The sequence below is a fragment of the Episyrphus balteatus genome, chromosome 1 (assembly GCF_945859705.1).
Source record: "Episyrphus balteatus chromosome 1, idEpiBalt1.1, whole genome shotgun sequence".
In the NCBI taxonomy this organism is placed as follows: Eukaryota; Metazoa; Arthropoda; class Insecta; order Diptera; family Syrphidae; genus Episyrphus; species Episyrphus balteatus.
The window spans coordinates 161,834,593-161,850,773 of NC_079134.1; the positions used below are offsets into that span (position 1 = coordinate 161,834,593).

The window sequence follows — 16,181 nt, forward strand, 5'->3', positions numbered from 1 at the left end:
CAAATATTCTAAAGTATATGTAATTTTCGTTTACGTCGTCACATTTTTTTTGTAGCTACTCATCATTGCACCTATTCGCTCTATAACAGTTTTCATTAAACATGAACAACATCATAAATATTCATCCAATAAAATTGTCCTTTAGCAAGTAGACACAATATTAAATCGTGGGAAATTTGTGCAGTCCCACTTTTATCTTGATTTAATTTTTATATAAAAGAATGAACTCAATGGAATTCAAAAACAGTCAGTTTCAATAGTTTACTATGGAGAAGTTGAAACAAAATTCAAGGGATATAATATTACAAGAAATTGTATCAATTCCAATGGTTGGCATGAGTGTTCGAGTTTTGAAATTTTGGGGTTTTCTTTATGAACGAAATTGGCGGTTGTATTTTTCACTTTCTCTTACAACATTATTGAATGTTACTCAGTTCGTTTATATGACAGTTACAAGGGAAGCAGTTGATATTATTATTCGAAATGCTTATATGTTGGTTTTGTGGTTTAACACAGCTTTGAGAGGATATCTATTGGTCTTTCAGACGGCAAAGTATGAGAAATTTTTAAGTGATTTTAATGGATTGTATAAATCGCTAAAGGTGAGTTTTGAATTCAATTTAAATTATAGAATAAACTGATTTTTCTGAGACCTTAAAAACATTTAGTGAATTCCTAAAAGGTTTGTATTATAAACTTTATTTTCTAGAACAGCAACGACAAAGTTATAACTGAGATGTTAAAGGACACAAATACTTTGGGAAAAAATACTTCTATTATAAATATGGCACTTGGACTTATGACTGTATTAGGATTTTGTACTTATCCAATTTTTGCTGATACAAGAAGTATTATATAAAAATTAACACTTTTTTTCTAAACTTAATTCATTGTTTTGTCCAATCAAGTGTTACCTTATGGAAGTCATATTCCTGGAATTGATGAACTTGTTGATCCTTCATTTTACATATTTTACGTTTTCCAAGTTATCATCACACCAATTGGATGTTTTATGTACATTTCATTTGGAAGTTTGGTAGCATCATTGATAATGTTTGCAATTCTTATGTCCAAAGCATTACAACATCGTTTGAGAGGATTAAATGAAGACATTGATAGTTCTAATAAATTTTTGTTGATGAAAATAAAATGGTGCATTATTTATCAGAAGACTATTTATGAGTAAGTTCTGTTTGGTTTAATGCACAGTTAAAGTTGTTCTTTATTTCAAAAAGTTCAGAACAATTTTCTTGGATATTGAAAGAAATTAATAAATTTTGTACTCTATCCAAAAAATTTTAAGGTATGTCAGCATCAACAATAACCTATGTTTTCTTGGTTGAATTCCTTTGTTTTGGGACACTGTTGTGTGGGCTTTTGTTTTTAATCAATATTGTGAGTAGAAAGAAACACCCTTTATTTTGATTTAGTATTTTGTATTGTTTGAATTTTCGCACAATTTTAGGCAGAAACTACTGCTCAATTGACGATAGCAGCTATACAAATATCTATGATATTTTCACAGATATTGACTTTGTACTGGTATGCTAGCCAGCTCTCTGAAGAAGTAAGCCCAATTTCTCAAACTTAATCTAATAAAAAAAATTGCATACTAATTTAAGAAAAAAAAAAAATGCACACTATAATAATTGAACTAATTTCTTTAAAAACTTTTTTCCAGAGTGGAAAAGTAGCAAATGCTGCATACGATATAAATTGGTTTTCAATTGATAAGCCTATGCAGATGAATATTTTGATGTTAATAATGAGAGCTCAAAGTCCTTGCGTCGTGAGTAATAAACATTTTTTTAAATTTAAATTTTAGTTTTTTATTTAAATTTTGACTTATTATTTTAAATGACTCAATTTTACTAAAGCATCAATTATTTTTTATTTTCTCTTTTAGATGACGGTAGGAAATGTCTATCCAATGTCCTTGGAACTGTTTCAATCATTACTTAATGCATCGTATTCATATTTTACACTTTTGCGTCGTTTCTATGATTAATTTTTTAGCATAAATCATTTAGATTATTTGTTTTAATTTGTAAGCAAAATAAAGTGAAACTATCATAATTTTTATTAAAAAAAGCTTTTGTGGCTAAGCTATTTTTAAACAACTGTCGAAAATGATTTTAATCTTAATTAAATAATTAATTTTTCTTTCTAATTAAAGTATTTTATTCTATAGGGTTGCCAGATATATTTTGACGAAATTAGTAATCGATATGAAAAATCCCGGACTTTCACGGACAAATATGGACAAAAAAGAGTACAAAACTAGGACAAAACAAATGCAAAATTTTATCAAAAAAAAAGTGGTACAATCTTTTTAAAATTTAAGTAAAAACCACATTTTTTAACCCTTGTTCCCGTAGCAAAATTGTTTTTTCTTATTTTTTCCCAAACAAAAAATGTTTCTGTATAGTAATATTATAGTAAACTATTGAGTATTACAAAAGTTGCAATGCGTATCTGCAGTTAAAAAAAAAAAACAATTTAAAAAATTCCATTAAAAACCATTTGCGCAAAATTTTAAACGATTTAGTAAAATACTAAAGTCATTTTTTTCAGTATCTAAGTTGAAAACTAGACTGATTTTTATCTAAATATAATACTAAAATGGCTTTAGCATTCTAATAAATCGTTAAAAACTTGGCGCCAGTCTTTTGACTTTGATTTAGCCACTTTTACATAAATGGCTTACGCATTTTCCTTTATCGTTTAAAATTTTGCGCTTATGTGATTTACAATAGGTAAGGGTTTATTAAATTACTAATAAAACTGGAAAAGTAAATGTTTATTATAGATTGTAGAACCATTACAATCGTTTTCTTTCAGTATTAATTTTGTAGCTTTAAACTTAAAGTTACATGAACAAATCGGAAAGCCTCCTGAAATACTGTAATTTTAAACTAAGTATTAAAAAAAAGCAGTAGCTCATATGCTAATTTTTGAGTTTTGATTATATTGGAACAGAATTTAAAAGAAAATGACCAGATAACAAACCAAAACAAATACGTCTCGCTTTTAATGAATACGAATCTTTTTTTGAAAAAGCAATGAATTAAGAGTAGCATACAAGTAGTGTAGTGAGTAAAGAGTACAATCCCGGACAATTAATAGAATTTATCCCGGAAGTCCCCCATACAGCCAAAAAATATTATATGTCCGACGTATGGCATCGCTATTAATAATAACATCAAACGTTTTTTTTTTTTTTCATTTGAAAAGTTTGGCAAAGTTGTCCAAAGGATGGGGTTATTTTGCTCCACCCGTGAAACAACGGGCTATGGTTTCTGCGTTTGACAAACTTTTTATTTGTTATACATATCTACATCTACATGAGCGAAAGATTTTATACAATTTATAGAGGCCATAACGGAACGGTACTTTTGTTATCCAAAACGCATAATTCCTGAGCATTCCTCTACTCTTCCATATGCGGTTTAATTAAAAACCAAATACAAAATAACAGATAAAAATACAGAATAACAAAATCCTTTAAAATAAGAATAACATTTTTAAAAATATTTCTTCAGCACCGTCAATTTTACTTATTTTAAAAATCGTCGGCCTCATAAGGAAACCTCGTAACTCTCAAAATCAAAATTTTACATTAGAGACAAAAGAGTAGAGAAACAACAGAGTAGTTGGGGAATAAAGTGCTTTACAAAGTCTGTGTTCGCTTGGTCTAAAGTATCTACTGCTAAGTACTTCTGGTTGTATTCAACTCCATTTCTTCTATAGAAAAAAAAGTTAAGATAACATTTTTCCATGACATTACGATGGTAGACAATGCCAAAAAAGTGGGTCCCGGAAGTCCGTCTGTCTGTCTGTCTGTCTGTATAAGGATCTACAGCCTAAACGGATGGACCGATTAATGTCAAACTTGGTATGTAGCGTTATTTGGCGACTCTCCAGAGGTGTTTTTGGAATTAATTTTTTTGGACCAAAAATAACGGTACTTGCCATATACCGATTTTAGTAAAATTGCAATATCTCGAAAACGGCTAAAACGATTTTGTTTAAAAAACTAAAATGTTAGTTTTAAGCTAAATTCTATCTTTAAATGAAAAAAATTTTGTTTGAAAATCATTATTAACGGTACCTGCCATAGAACCATTTTTTAAAAATCCGATTATCTCCGAAACGGCTTTTTCGATTCCAACGAAACTTTTTGTGGAAAAGCATTTATATAATTTAAATAAAAACCAAAAATAAAATTTCGAAAAAAATAATTTTTGGATTTTTTTTTTGAAAAATCAAATTTTCGAATTTTTTTTTTATATGTTGATTAGTTATTTCTACAAAATGGCATTCCAATTTTATTTTAAAACTTTTTTTCCAACAAAATTATTTAAAAAAAATTAGTTTTTTTAAAAAACGGCTCTAACGATTTTGAAATTTTTTTCTAAAAATGCATCTTAATATATCAATCAAAACCGCTACTTGTTTTGGAGGGCAATCTGATTTCACATTTTATTTTATTTTTTTTTTAAACGAATTTAATTTGTTTTTCATTTTTTTTTTGTACCTACATTTTCTAAATTTCTATGTAAAAAGTCTTAAAAATTTAAGCAACTTGAACTCTAAGAGCAAGTTTCTTGCGACCCAGTCGTGCATTTTATTTATTAAAGATTTGGTTACTCATTAACCAAAAAGTCCTTTTCAGGTAATTTTTGGTTTTGGAAGTGCCACCTTCCATATAGCTACTTATACTTATTCAATGTTTAATGTAACTAAAATAACAATAACAAAAGATATTGAATTTTGTCGAAATCGAAAAATGTATTGTTCTTAAATGAGCTGTATGTCGCTTCTTTGACATTTGGGGTTAATCTTATTGATAGAAAAATTAGACCCACTTCTAAACCAAAACAAACTTTGTATGCAATTTGAACGTTTTGATGATGACACAAAACGCTTCAGCTTCATTATGGATTTTTGAAAATTTGATTTCTTAAAAATGATTCGGCACTTAAAAAATATTTTCCCATATTACACCTGACGTAATCGACCATCTTAGAACACTTTGATCAATGACTTTTGCTATTTCCAATTAAATATTATTAATGTAAAAATAGATAACTTCAAATTTCTGATCTCATCTGTGAAATAGCATGTAGAGACTTTTATCTTTCCGATTTTCTGTAACGCCTATAGTTTTCATAATTGGATCACCTACGAAGCTCATCTTCTTAATCTACTTATAAGTGACAATCTTCTCAAGTGCAAAAAAGACTTTGCGAAAGAAATAGTACATAATTCATGTGATTGACACGAACAATTTCCATTAGTTAGGACAAGATTTTCTCAACGATTAGAAATGATTGATCGTGTGTAGAGCCTAATACATGATCTCTATCCTGCTCAGTTGATTATGTGACAGTCTCTATCAATTTAATCGAATGTGTCAAGGATTACTATGTGTCCAAACGAAACATAGTATGGATTTCATTCACATGGGAACATAACCTAATGGGGACACATCCGCATGCACAGTGATGGCCATTAATCATCCCAAGCAAACATGTGTAGAATTTATTACTCTTCGCGAGACGATTTTAACTCCACAGGGTCTTCATTTTTTTCTTCTTATTATTTTTTTTTTGTCTTCATTGCAACCTTCAGTACATACTTTATATATGCCTGATTAATAGCCATTGATTGGCAAAGGACCAATCTGTGACCAACTCACTGGAATAGTGCTCCAATTAAAATACCAAATAACCAGAAACTAAAGTGGCCTATTCACAGTAAGAGAGAGAACGAGAGGGATCATGGTTAATATGAATGAATGCTGCAACTAAGTTCGATGGCTTGAAAAATCGCTCCATCTATGATTTATGCAGAGCGTCATAACATTAAAGTCTGGCTGGACCTCTTGCTATATTTATGCGTATTTTGTCATTGATATTGACTCCATGTGGGCTGATCCTATTAAGCCCAATCATGGTCGAAGCATCATCGACGGCGACCAACAACGCTAACTCTACAACCGCCGCCGGCCGCCGACGACGACGGATGGTCACTTTGCATACAAGACGCAGGTTAAGTTATACGATGCGAATATTTCGTCACGCATTCCTTTGGACTCTTCCGACTCTCTTATAACCAGAATTGACAAAAAAAAACAGTATACATCACACGGCCCTACACATTTCTCTTAAATTATATGTTTCTATTAACTTATGTGATCTAAATTTGCTGCAATTCGATAGTAATAATGTAAATTATAAATTGGATTTTATGAATGCTGATTATGAAGCAATGTGTAATTTTCTTAATGATTTCGATTGGCATATATGCCTTGGTTCTTCTAATTTGGAATCGGCCTTTGCGGTTTTTAGGAACATATTAGAAACTGCAGTTTCTAGGTATGTCCCAGTAAAGCCATTAAAACGCTTTAACAATAAACCCGTATGGTTTAATAAGAGCCTATCAAGACTCAAAAATGCAATGCTCAAAACGTATAAAAACACTAAACTAAATCCATCTCTACAGTGCCAATTTCGTCAACTAAGGTCTGAATATGAATTTTTAAAAAAATTTATATTCAGACAATATATGTGTACACTTGAGTCAAATATAAAACAAAATTCAAAATGTTTTTGGTCCTTTATCAATGATAAGAGGAAGTCTTTTGGAATTCCAGGCCATATGGTTCATGATGGTGTTACTGCTGATAATTTGCAGCAAATATGCAATATGTTTGCTTCTTATTTTCAATCTAACTTTTTAAATGATTCACTCGTTTATAATTCAACATTTTCAAATGCTTCATGTGTTGATTTGGGAAATCTTTCTGTATCTGAAGAAGAAATTTGTTCAATTTTATCGTCATTAGAAGCTAGTCCGAAAATCTCTCCTGATAATTTGGCACCAATATTTTTCAAATCATGTAAAGTAAGTTTAGTCAAACCATTATGCATAATTTTTAACAAGTCTTTGGCAAGCGGTGTGTTTTTGGATTGTTGGAAAACTTCATTAATAACTCCCATACATAAAGCCGGTTGTAAAACTCACGTAGAAAACTACAGACCTATAGCTAAGCTTCAACTGTTGCCAAAAATATTCGAAGCGGTTGTAAAAAACAAATTGTTTGAAATTATAAGGAGTCATATTTCTGAGTATCAACACGGCTTTATGAATGGGAGATCCACTGCTACAAATTTGGCTATTTTTACAAATTTTTGCATAAATAATATGGAGAGGCGTCACCAAGTTGACACAATCTTTACTGATTTTGAGAAAGCTTTTGATCGGGTCCAACACACAGTTTTGGTAAAAAAGCTTGAACAGTTTGGTTTACATTCGACCATTTTGAGCTGGATCCACAGCTATTTAACAAACCGTAAACAGTATGTTAAGATTGGTTTGTATAAGTCTCAAGCTATTTATAACTTTTCAGGAGTTCCTCAGGGCAGCCATCTCGGCCCTCTTCTGTTCTTGCTATTCATTAATGACTTACCTTCTTTTGTTAAATACTCAAACTGCCTCATGTTCGCAGATGATTTAAAATTGTTTAAGTCCATAACTTCAGACTCTGATGCTAAGGAACTTCAAGAAGATATTAATAATATAACATATTGGTGTTGTATTAATGGATTAAATTTTAATATTGGTAAGTGTTCGGTCTTAACGTTTGCTAAAATAACATCTCCAATTGTATTTCAATATGAAGTTAGAAACACCATCCTAAAAAGAGTCGAAAATAATAAAGATCTGGGAGTAATCTTTGATTATCAGTTAAATTTTGCTATGCACTATGACTACATAATTTCAAAGGCAAATTCTCTATTAGGTTTCATATATAGAAATACAAAAGATTTTCAAGATCCACACACACTCAAAGCATTATATAACTCGTTAATACGATCTAGATTAGAGTACTGCTGTATTATATGGAGTCCTTACTGCCAAAAGAGTTCTGTTCGCATTGAAAAGGTCCAGAAAAGGTTTACGAAATTTGCTCTGCGCAAGATGCATTGGAATGGTGACTTGCCAAATTATGATGCCAGATGTGGTTTACTAGGCCTTAAGCCATTAAGCAAAAGGCGGACTTATTATTCTGTTTTATTTGCGCAAGACGTTTTAACAAATCACCTTGATTGTCCTTATTTGCTTTCATTGTTTAATGTTTACGCTCCGTCTCGTACTTTACGTCCTAGAGATGAATATTTTTTATATGTTCCTAAACATCGCACAAACTATGGTCTTAATGAACCCGTAACTTCTGCATGTACAAATTTTAATTTATATTCAGATAAAATTGATTTCAATATGAATAGACCTTATTATAAAAATCTTATCATGAACTTAATGTAAAAATGTTATCTGTTATTGCTATGTGAAACTTTTGTAACTTATTTTTATTATTATTATTATTTTATATATGTATGTACTTTTTTAATTATAAATCTAGTCTATGAAAGTAACTCTTGTTAGACGTTAAATTAAATAAATAAGAATTGGAAATAGATTCGATCATTGCTCCGGATTTACACGCCATAATTGGTGCTGCAGTCCCCGATGAACTTTGAATATTAAATCCGTTTCGAATGGTTGCACACTGGATGAGTGTGCGCAAATCTTTTTGCATATCTAAATAAGAAATCAGAGCAAAACTCCAGAAAGTCTATGCCTCGAGTCTTTGGGTTTCTAAAGATTGGATGTGCATCTTCTACGACTCCTTCTCTCAATATGGAGGCAGAGAAGATTTAAAATAAATTTAAAGCGTGTCGGCGTATATTCACTTAGAAGGGAACCTTTCACAGCATGAATCGGTAATCGGTTCGTAGACGTGACTTCTTAAATGGTTTCAAGCTCTTTGACCATAAAACGATTAGAAGAGGATTTGAAAAGCCTGTATTTTTGAGAGAGTGCTACTCTTTGGTCTATATTCATTTGGAGAATGGAACTGTATAGCATGGAACTATCATAGTTGCCGATAACTATGCTGAAAGATTAAATTAAATGACAGGGCGAGTGCTGTTAAAAGATTGCTTTTCAATTAGCTTCAATATAATTGAATTCTTTTGTTCCAATTTGCGATTATTAGGTAGAATCTAAGAGATTACTTCCAACTTAATCTATGGCAGAGCCTGGATAAGTATTAAAACATGGTTAATTAATCTTGAAGTGTATTTAATTTTAAAGTCAGATAAGGTTTCTTATGATATGGATCGGTGTAGACTGTAGACCATTGTTCCAGCTGGTAAAGGTAGGTACATATATTCTAAAGCGACTTTCCTTTTTTGATATTTGGATTTCATAGTTGTCAAATGTAAATGTTTATTTTTCCTTCACACAATGTTTTATTTACATTCCTGTAAGTTCTTATATTGTTTTTAACAAGAAAAAAAATAATATTTGTCTGACTAGTAAATTTTTAGTATAACTACATATCTAATACGGTAACGCTTTGTTGTATCTCACCGTGTTTCACCAACTTCACCGATATAAAAACTTACGGGATTGTAAATGGAACGTTGTGTCACGATTTCAAAGTGGTTGGTAAAGAACTTTTCGAGATTTGCTATTAAAAGCAAACGAACATGAAATATACCATAAACAGGTTGATTTCAACTTGAGATTTCTCGTAGAACAAAATACATATTAAAAAATTCAAACGGATTTAAAAAGACAAAATTTTAGAAACTGTTCCAAACTTAGTTAAAACAAATACCTAATCAAACCTCGAAAATTGGTAAAAAGGGGCATTTTTGATTTTCTAACGGAAGTATCTCAAAAACGTGATCGGATTCAAGCTTACCACACCAAGATCCTTTAGAAAAGTATAGTTTAATTTCTGTAATAAAAAAAAGGTTAATATTATTGGCCAGTGTAATTTGTGTACTATATTTCATAGTTTGCAAGGAAGCGGGATTTTCTGAAAGACTTTCACAAAGAAAGACTAGCACAATTTCGTCTGGGTAAAGTAAGAACAACAAAAACATTACTGTTAAAAAAAAGAGCCAAGTTCTCCTATGTTGAAATTATGCTAGCACAAAAAGTACTGAAATGTAAAAGTGTACAAAGTTCTAAAGCTTGGCTTTAAATTTGTATAAATAAAATTTTGGTTGTTAACTTGGCAATTTAACTTTAAATTACCGATTTTTAAAGCTATTTGAAAAATTGCCAAGTAAACAATCAAAATTTTATTTATACAAATTTAAAGCCAAGCTTTAGAACTTTGTACACTTTTACATTTCAGTACTTTTTGTGCTAGCATAATTTCAACATAGGAGAACTTGGCTCTTTTTTTAACAGTAATGTTTTTGTTGTGATTTCACTTCTTTTTGCAAGGTTTTGCTGTAGAAATTAAAATCTCTATAATTGATGAAAATTCAGATAAAATGGGCGGTTACCACGCCCCTTGTCTAAAATTCTCAAATTTTAATTTTTTTCTTTTGTAATAACTACCAGATCTACCATTTTGCCAAGTTTCAAGAGTCTACAATAATCAGAAGTGCTCTAAAATATTTGATGTAAATTAAGTGAAAATGGGCGGTTACCACGCCCCCTATCTAAAATTCTCAAATTAAAAATTTTTTTCTTTGTATAAACTACCAGTTCTACCATTTTACTAAGTTTCAAGATTCTACGATAATCAGAAGTGCTCTAAAATATTTGATGTAAATTAAGCGAAAATGGGCGGTTACCACGCCCAATTCTCAGATTTTAAATTTTTTCCTTTGTATAAACTACCAGCTCTACCATTCTACTAAATTTCAAGATTCTACGATATTCAGAAGTGCTCTAAAATATTTGATGTAAATTAAGTGAAAATGGGCGGCGTGGTAACCGCCCATTTTCACTTAATTGGCGAAAATTCTCAAATTAAAAATTTTTTTCTTTGTATAAACTACCAGTTCTACCATTCTACTAAATTTCAAGATTCTACGATAGTCAGAAGTGCTCTATAATAATTGATGAAAATTCGGCGAAAATGGGCGGTTACCACGCCCCCCCTGAATTGAAAATCCCAAATTTTCGATTTTTCCTTTGTATACACCACAAGTCCTATCACCATGTAAAATTTCAAGTTTCTACGATAGCGGGAAGTTCTCCATAATTTTGATGATCTGTCAGTGAGTCAGTGAGTCAATGAGTCAGTTACGGTTTTCGCGATTTTTGAAGTCCTATATCTCAGAAACTACTCATCGTAAAAAGTTGAAATTTTGTGAGGAATTTGGGTTCAACAAATGTAGCAAGTTTGAGATTTCTGGCATATTTGGTGTGGAAGTTAGAGGGGGGTCGAAAATGGCCTGAGTTGTTTCCTGTAAATAAGGGTGTAGTGCCAAAGTTGCTAGAGAACTTGGCTGGGCACTACCGTGCCCCTTGATTTTTACAGATATGCCCTTAATAGTTACTCCACCCTGTTGATCCAATTCTAGGTCGTTCAAGAACAGGATAAATAGCGGAGCACTGAGGACGCAATAGTGAAATATAAATCTTGTTTTTTAATTCAAAACCCATCTTTAATGGTCCTTCTTTTCTTAGTTTATGCTGCAAAAGTTAACCCACTTGTAAGACAATTCGCTACCCCAACTCCTGAGTTTTTGAACATCGAAGTCAGTTAAAGTTTAACACAGCTTTCTTTCAGTAAAAATAAGTTGGAATAAATGATTTAGAACAACAATTTGAAAGAGAAAATCCATATAAAAAGAGATTTAAAAATAAAGTTGGCTTTGAAGCGTTTTCATGGAAAAAAGTTTAGCTAACCTATTTTAAATAATTCTCATCCAAACGCCTAAATGATAACATTGGTTTTCTCCTTTCAAGCTGATATAGTGGCAAGAGTTCTAAATAAATAAATAAATAAATTTAAAATACAAGAAATGTTCTCCCACGCTGAAAAAAACATTTGTATAATCTTTACAGAATATTCCTTCTGAAAGCTCGAATCCGTTAAACTGCATTGCCGACGGCAAACAACTACTAGGGTTCCCAACCGTACTATATTATGTTATTATGCATGTATATAGTATTGTACATACTATATTCGTTTTCTATAAAAATGAAATTGTTAATTGAAAAATTTAATGTGAGAACCTTATGATAAACAATTTTTTAAATAATACAAGAAGTTGAAAAAAAAAATACAGAGTCTATACAAATTAATATTCAACAGCTGACACAAAAGATTCTTAACTTTTTTACTTTTCTTATAAATACTATATTTGTTTGAAAAGTAATATATTTTTTAACAGTGGCCGTCGCGTCGGCAACATCAATTTTTTTTGAGAGTTTAAAATAAGATTTAAAAAATAGTTAAATAATGCTAGTTTGTTTAAGATTTGTGAGGAATTCAGAAAAAAATTACTTTTATCTTTAACTTTATTAAAGTTCTTAATGATCTCGTTGCTGCAACAACATTTGCATTTTAACATTTTATACGCACACTCAACCTTTATCACAAGTCATCATCATAACACATTTAACAACTTAACATGGCAAACCATGGACCACTTCTCCGTAGCTTCTAAGTCGACAATAAAATACATATAGAAGTATAGACCCACCCTATCACCTATAACATAAAAATAGTCTTCTGCAAAATATCATTGCACTCCTTTGAGCAGTTTCTAACATGACGGTTCAATTTCTGCAGCATTAGTGATATCGCAGCAGTTTCTACAACTGTCAGTGATAATTTATGTCAACCAATGTTAGGTACCTAAAAATGGAAAACGGGTCTTCTCGTCGTTTCGTTACACAATATCTGAATCAGCGAAGAAGCGACATCCTTTACAAGAGACTCTCTAACGAACAGCCAGAAGAAATTTATGTTTACGTTTATTGAAGTCCGCAAGCTTATGGATCCATTATAGAACAGAGCAGATGCTCCAGAAAGGTGAACTGGACACAAACTTATACAATTGACAAAAACAACATAGGTACTCTTCTGCTGCCACATTGAGATTTGCCAACAACTTAGCCGACGGCGCACAGTGTGGCCAATCACGAATCTAGCTGGACAAAATTAATAACTCGCTTTAAATCGACTTTTTTTCTAAAGAGTTTTAAACAAATGAATGTGAATAAATAAAATTCTATAAAAAAGAAAGATTTTTTAAATAGAAATCTATAATTTCTGCAAAAAGTGGGTCAAAATAGTGATGAAGAAAATGCGTTTTTGAATTTATGTTTCCGTAAACATATTCTATGATTGGATATACTTAATTATTTTAAAAAACGCTTGAAAAATCTCAATAAATAAAAACTCTATTGCTATTCACGAAAAAAGAGAGGCAGAATAATTAGTTTTTATTAAGAAATAGAACTTTTACACACGTTTTTGACAGGTGACATACATGATTTATTTTCTCAATATCATGCTTTAAATTAAAATTTTAGCAATGATTTTAATTAAATATGCTTCACAATCATAAAAAATGGCATCACCTTTAAAAATATCTGCAGATAATTTAAAAAAATAAGTAACTCCTTTTTGTGCGATGCAAACTTGAAACATAAGGGCCTATTAAAAACAGCTGTGTTTATATTACCTTCGATGTTTTTCAAGCTAATAATTCTCTAAATTTCTTCGTGACCCTATTTCTGGCCTTTTACACTTGCTTGCTTTTTGCATTGAACTTCTTTAAAATGTTCCGAAAGAAAAGCATCATTCATCAATGATAATGCCTGATTAGTTGAAAATTCCAGTGGTTTAGTGGTTCCAGAGGATCAGAACTTAATCTTTTATACATTTTGACCCTTCACTCAAAGAATATTTCAATAAATCCTTTCCGGTATTATTGGAATATGCTTTTTCAATTTTGCGGAGAGCGATTCTACTGATTTTAACTATTATCTAATGGATAGGTGCACTTAGGAGACTTTTAACCTTCCGTTTGTTATATTTTCCCCGTTTTTTTAGTTTTTAAAAATTCTTTTCTACTTTTGTTTCCCTATCTACTGTTTTTGTTTATTTAGTTATCAATCACATACCTAATATTGGTCAAGCAAAATGAAATTTATGTTTAAAGAGCGGTCCAAAGTGTCTTCCACCTTTTTTGTCTTTTTTTCGCTTAAAGGCTTGGCCACACCGAAGGGTACATACGGTAGCGGTACGGGTAATTGTATGAAAAAATTTCCACAGCTGAATTTTGATGTTCCAGTTTGGAATTTTTTTCATACAATTACCCGTACCGCTACCGTATGTACCCTTCGGTGTGGCCAAGCCTTAACTTGAAGCACAAAACTTTTATATATGTTTTTAATTTTTATTTATTGTCAAAAATGTTCCAAAGATGATACCTGCTCATTAAAAGATCAAAAAAACTGTCTTTTCGATCTTATTTGGCAGTTTTGACACATTTTTCGAAAATTTGTTTTTTTGAAAATCTTGACTTCATTTTGAAAAGTGAAAAAAGTTGTATGGCGGTCGAGAAAACGCGAGACATGTAAATAGCTAATCTTAATGACAACACTCCACAATACATTAATTAATTAATTTCAGACCGGAAAAATGCGGAAAAATTAACTTTACCTCTAATTGAAAAACAAAGATATTTTTGTTTGCACTTCCTAGCCTTCTTACAGAATTTATATTTTTTTAAATAGTTGCAATGGTAATTAATAAATAAAAATTATAATACTTTACCTCCAAATGTAGGTTAACAATTAAAAAAAACAATTACAACAAAAAAACTACCACAGCGTTTTTAATCGTCAACCAAACTCAAGCGAAAAATAGAATACTTTGTATTATCTCCATCCAACTGTTGACAAAAACCAACTTTCAAGCTTAGCTTACGCTAATCCGAGATTAAAACAAAAAAACCAAACATGAATTACAGTTACCCATTGTATTGAGAAGCTCAACTCATGATTTAAAATCATGTGGCTAAACTTTTTTTTTTTCTATTTTGTCCAGTCAGATTGGCGAATTACCACACTGTGCGGCGGCTTCGGAAATACACACAAACTATTTGGGATGTGTCCAATGTCCAACAGATGGCTTGAGACATATAGAAATAAATTTACTGCACGAGAATGACATAGTTTGTGTAATTATAACCGACGCGACATCAGACCGTCTTCCCAATAAATTATATAACCGACGACAGGTCAGGTGTTTCAATTCCTAACATAAGCTAAGAGTGAGGACTTAACTTCTCTACTAGCTGCTCTCTGTCGATTGATGTCACCCAGTAACGAGCTTAAGTGCTATTAGAGTCTTCCTTGGATCTCACAATTATATAGCTTCAATCTGAAGCAGACTTTCAGTAGAAGTGTTTTCCCCAGTTAATAGCTCATGAATTACAATTCGAGATCGTGTGATGTGCACGTGGTTGTGCTGCCGCCGACGATAATATTCGCCTCCAGCGCAAGATCAAAAGTTCAAACTATATTTTTAAAATACAAAAAAGGCAATGCGGTAGATGCGATCATTATGCAAATGCAATTCGAGGAATAAAATCGATATTGGTACTGATAAATTATATCTTATGTTTAGATATGCTAATGAAGCTTCATTTACGTGAAAGTCTTGGCTAGAACTTGTGTAAAAGGTACGAGTTTATTAAGTGATGGTAGTCAAAAATATGTTAGGTTAAAGAAAGAGAATTCCTGTTGTATTGATATATTCTATTTGCATGTAGGTACCTCAGGGTGGTAAACTTGCACCGTAACTAGTTTTTCATCTTAATTTACATTTTTTGAAAAAAGAAAATAAAGTCGCAATAACTATATTGACAACTGCGTCGGTGAGCATAAATATTTTATTAGTCAACAAGGTACAAGAATCTCATATACTCAAGCTCGTTAATTAAAATTGCTAGGCAATTTTTAACAGTTGGTTTTTCCGTAAGGAGTGAGTCCTTGCCCGTATTTTTCTTCTTTTCTGTATTATTTTTTTTTCTGTCTGAATGACTTCGGTGGTAAGTTACTATAAGACTGTAATTTAACCAATCGAAGAACGCCCATTTCAGTCCATTAAATAGTTAAAGTTATGCTCGCAGGACATATCCACAGACCCACACGCTCATATTTATTGCAATGAGATTGAAAATCGATTTGTAGATTTGCAATTACATATTTCTGACATGAAATGTTAGAGTTTATTTGCAGTGAAGCAGTTAAAGAGAGTAAAAATAGGAAAAAAAAAACGGAAATATACAATTTTAATTGAAATTTATTGTTATGGTTGAACTTTAATCGATTTTTTC

General features: G+C 31.2%; 1 protein-coding gene across 1 annotated transcript; it reads left to right on the forward strand.

The window, feature by feature from the left end:
* The first annotated feature begins 266 nt into the window (after positions 1 to 266).
* LOC129911701 (odorant receptor 49b-like) lies at positions 267 to 2,056 on the forward strand. The gene is made up of 7 exons (XM_055989577.1): positions 267 to 602; positions 710 to 848; positions 909 to 1,184; positions 1,304 to 1,395; positions 1,466 to 1,567; positions 1,682 to 1,789; positions 1,907 to 2,056. Exons 1-7 carry the CDS (start codon positions 267 to 269, stop codon positions 2,006 to 2,008), a joined length of 1,155 nt encoding a protein of 384 aa, XP_055845552.1. The 3' UTR covers positions 2,009 to 2,056.
* The last annotated feature ends 14,125 nt before the right edge of the window (positions 2,057 to 16,181 follow it).

What these genes read in the sequence shown, in the direction of transcription:
- LOC129911701 (XM_055989577.1), top strand. Translation starts at nt 267, where the DNA reads ATGGAGAAGTTGAAACAAAATTCAAGGGATATAATATTACAAGAAATT. An exon ending in CTAGCCAGCTCTCTGAAGAA is followed by an intron (nt 1,568 to 1,681) that starts GTAAGCCCAATT and finishes ACTTTTTTCCAG; the next exon opens with AGTGGAAAAGTAGCAAATGC. An exon ending in GAGCTCAAAGTCCTTGCGTC is followed by an intron (nt 1,790 to 1,906) that starts GTGAGTAATAAA and finishes TTTCTCTTTTAG; the next exon opens with ATGACGGTAGGAAATGTCTA.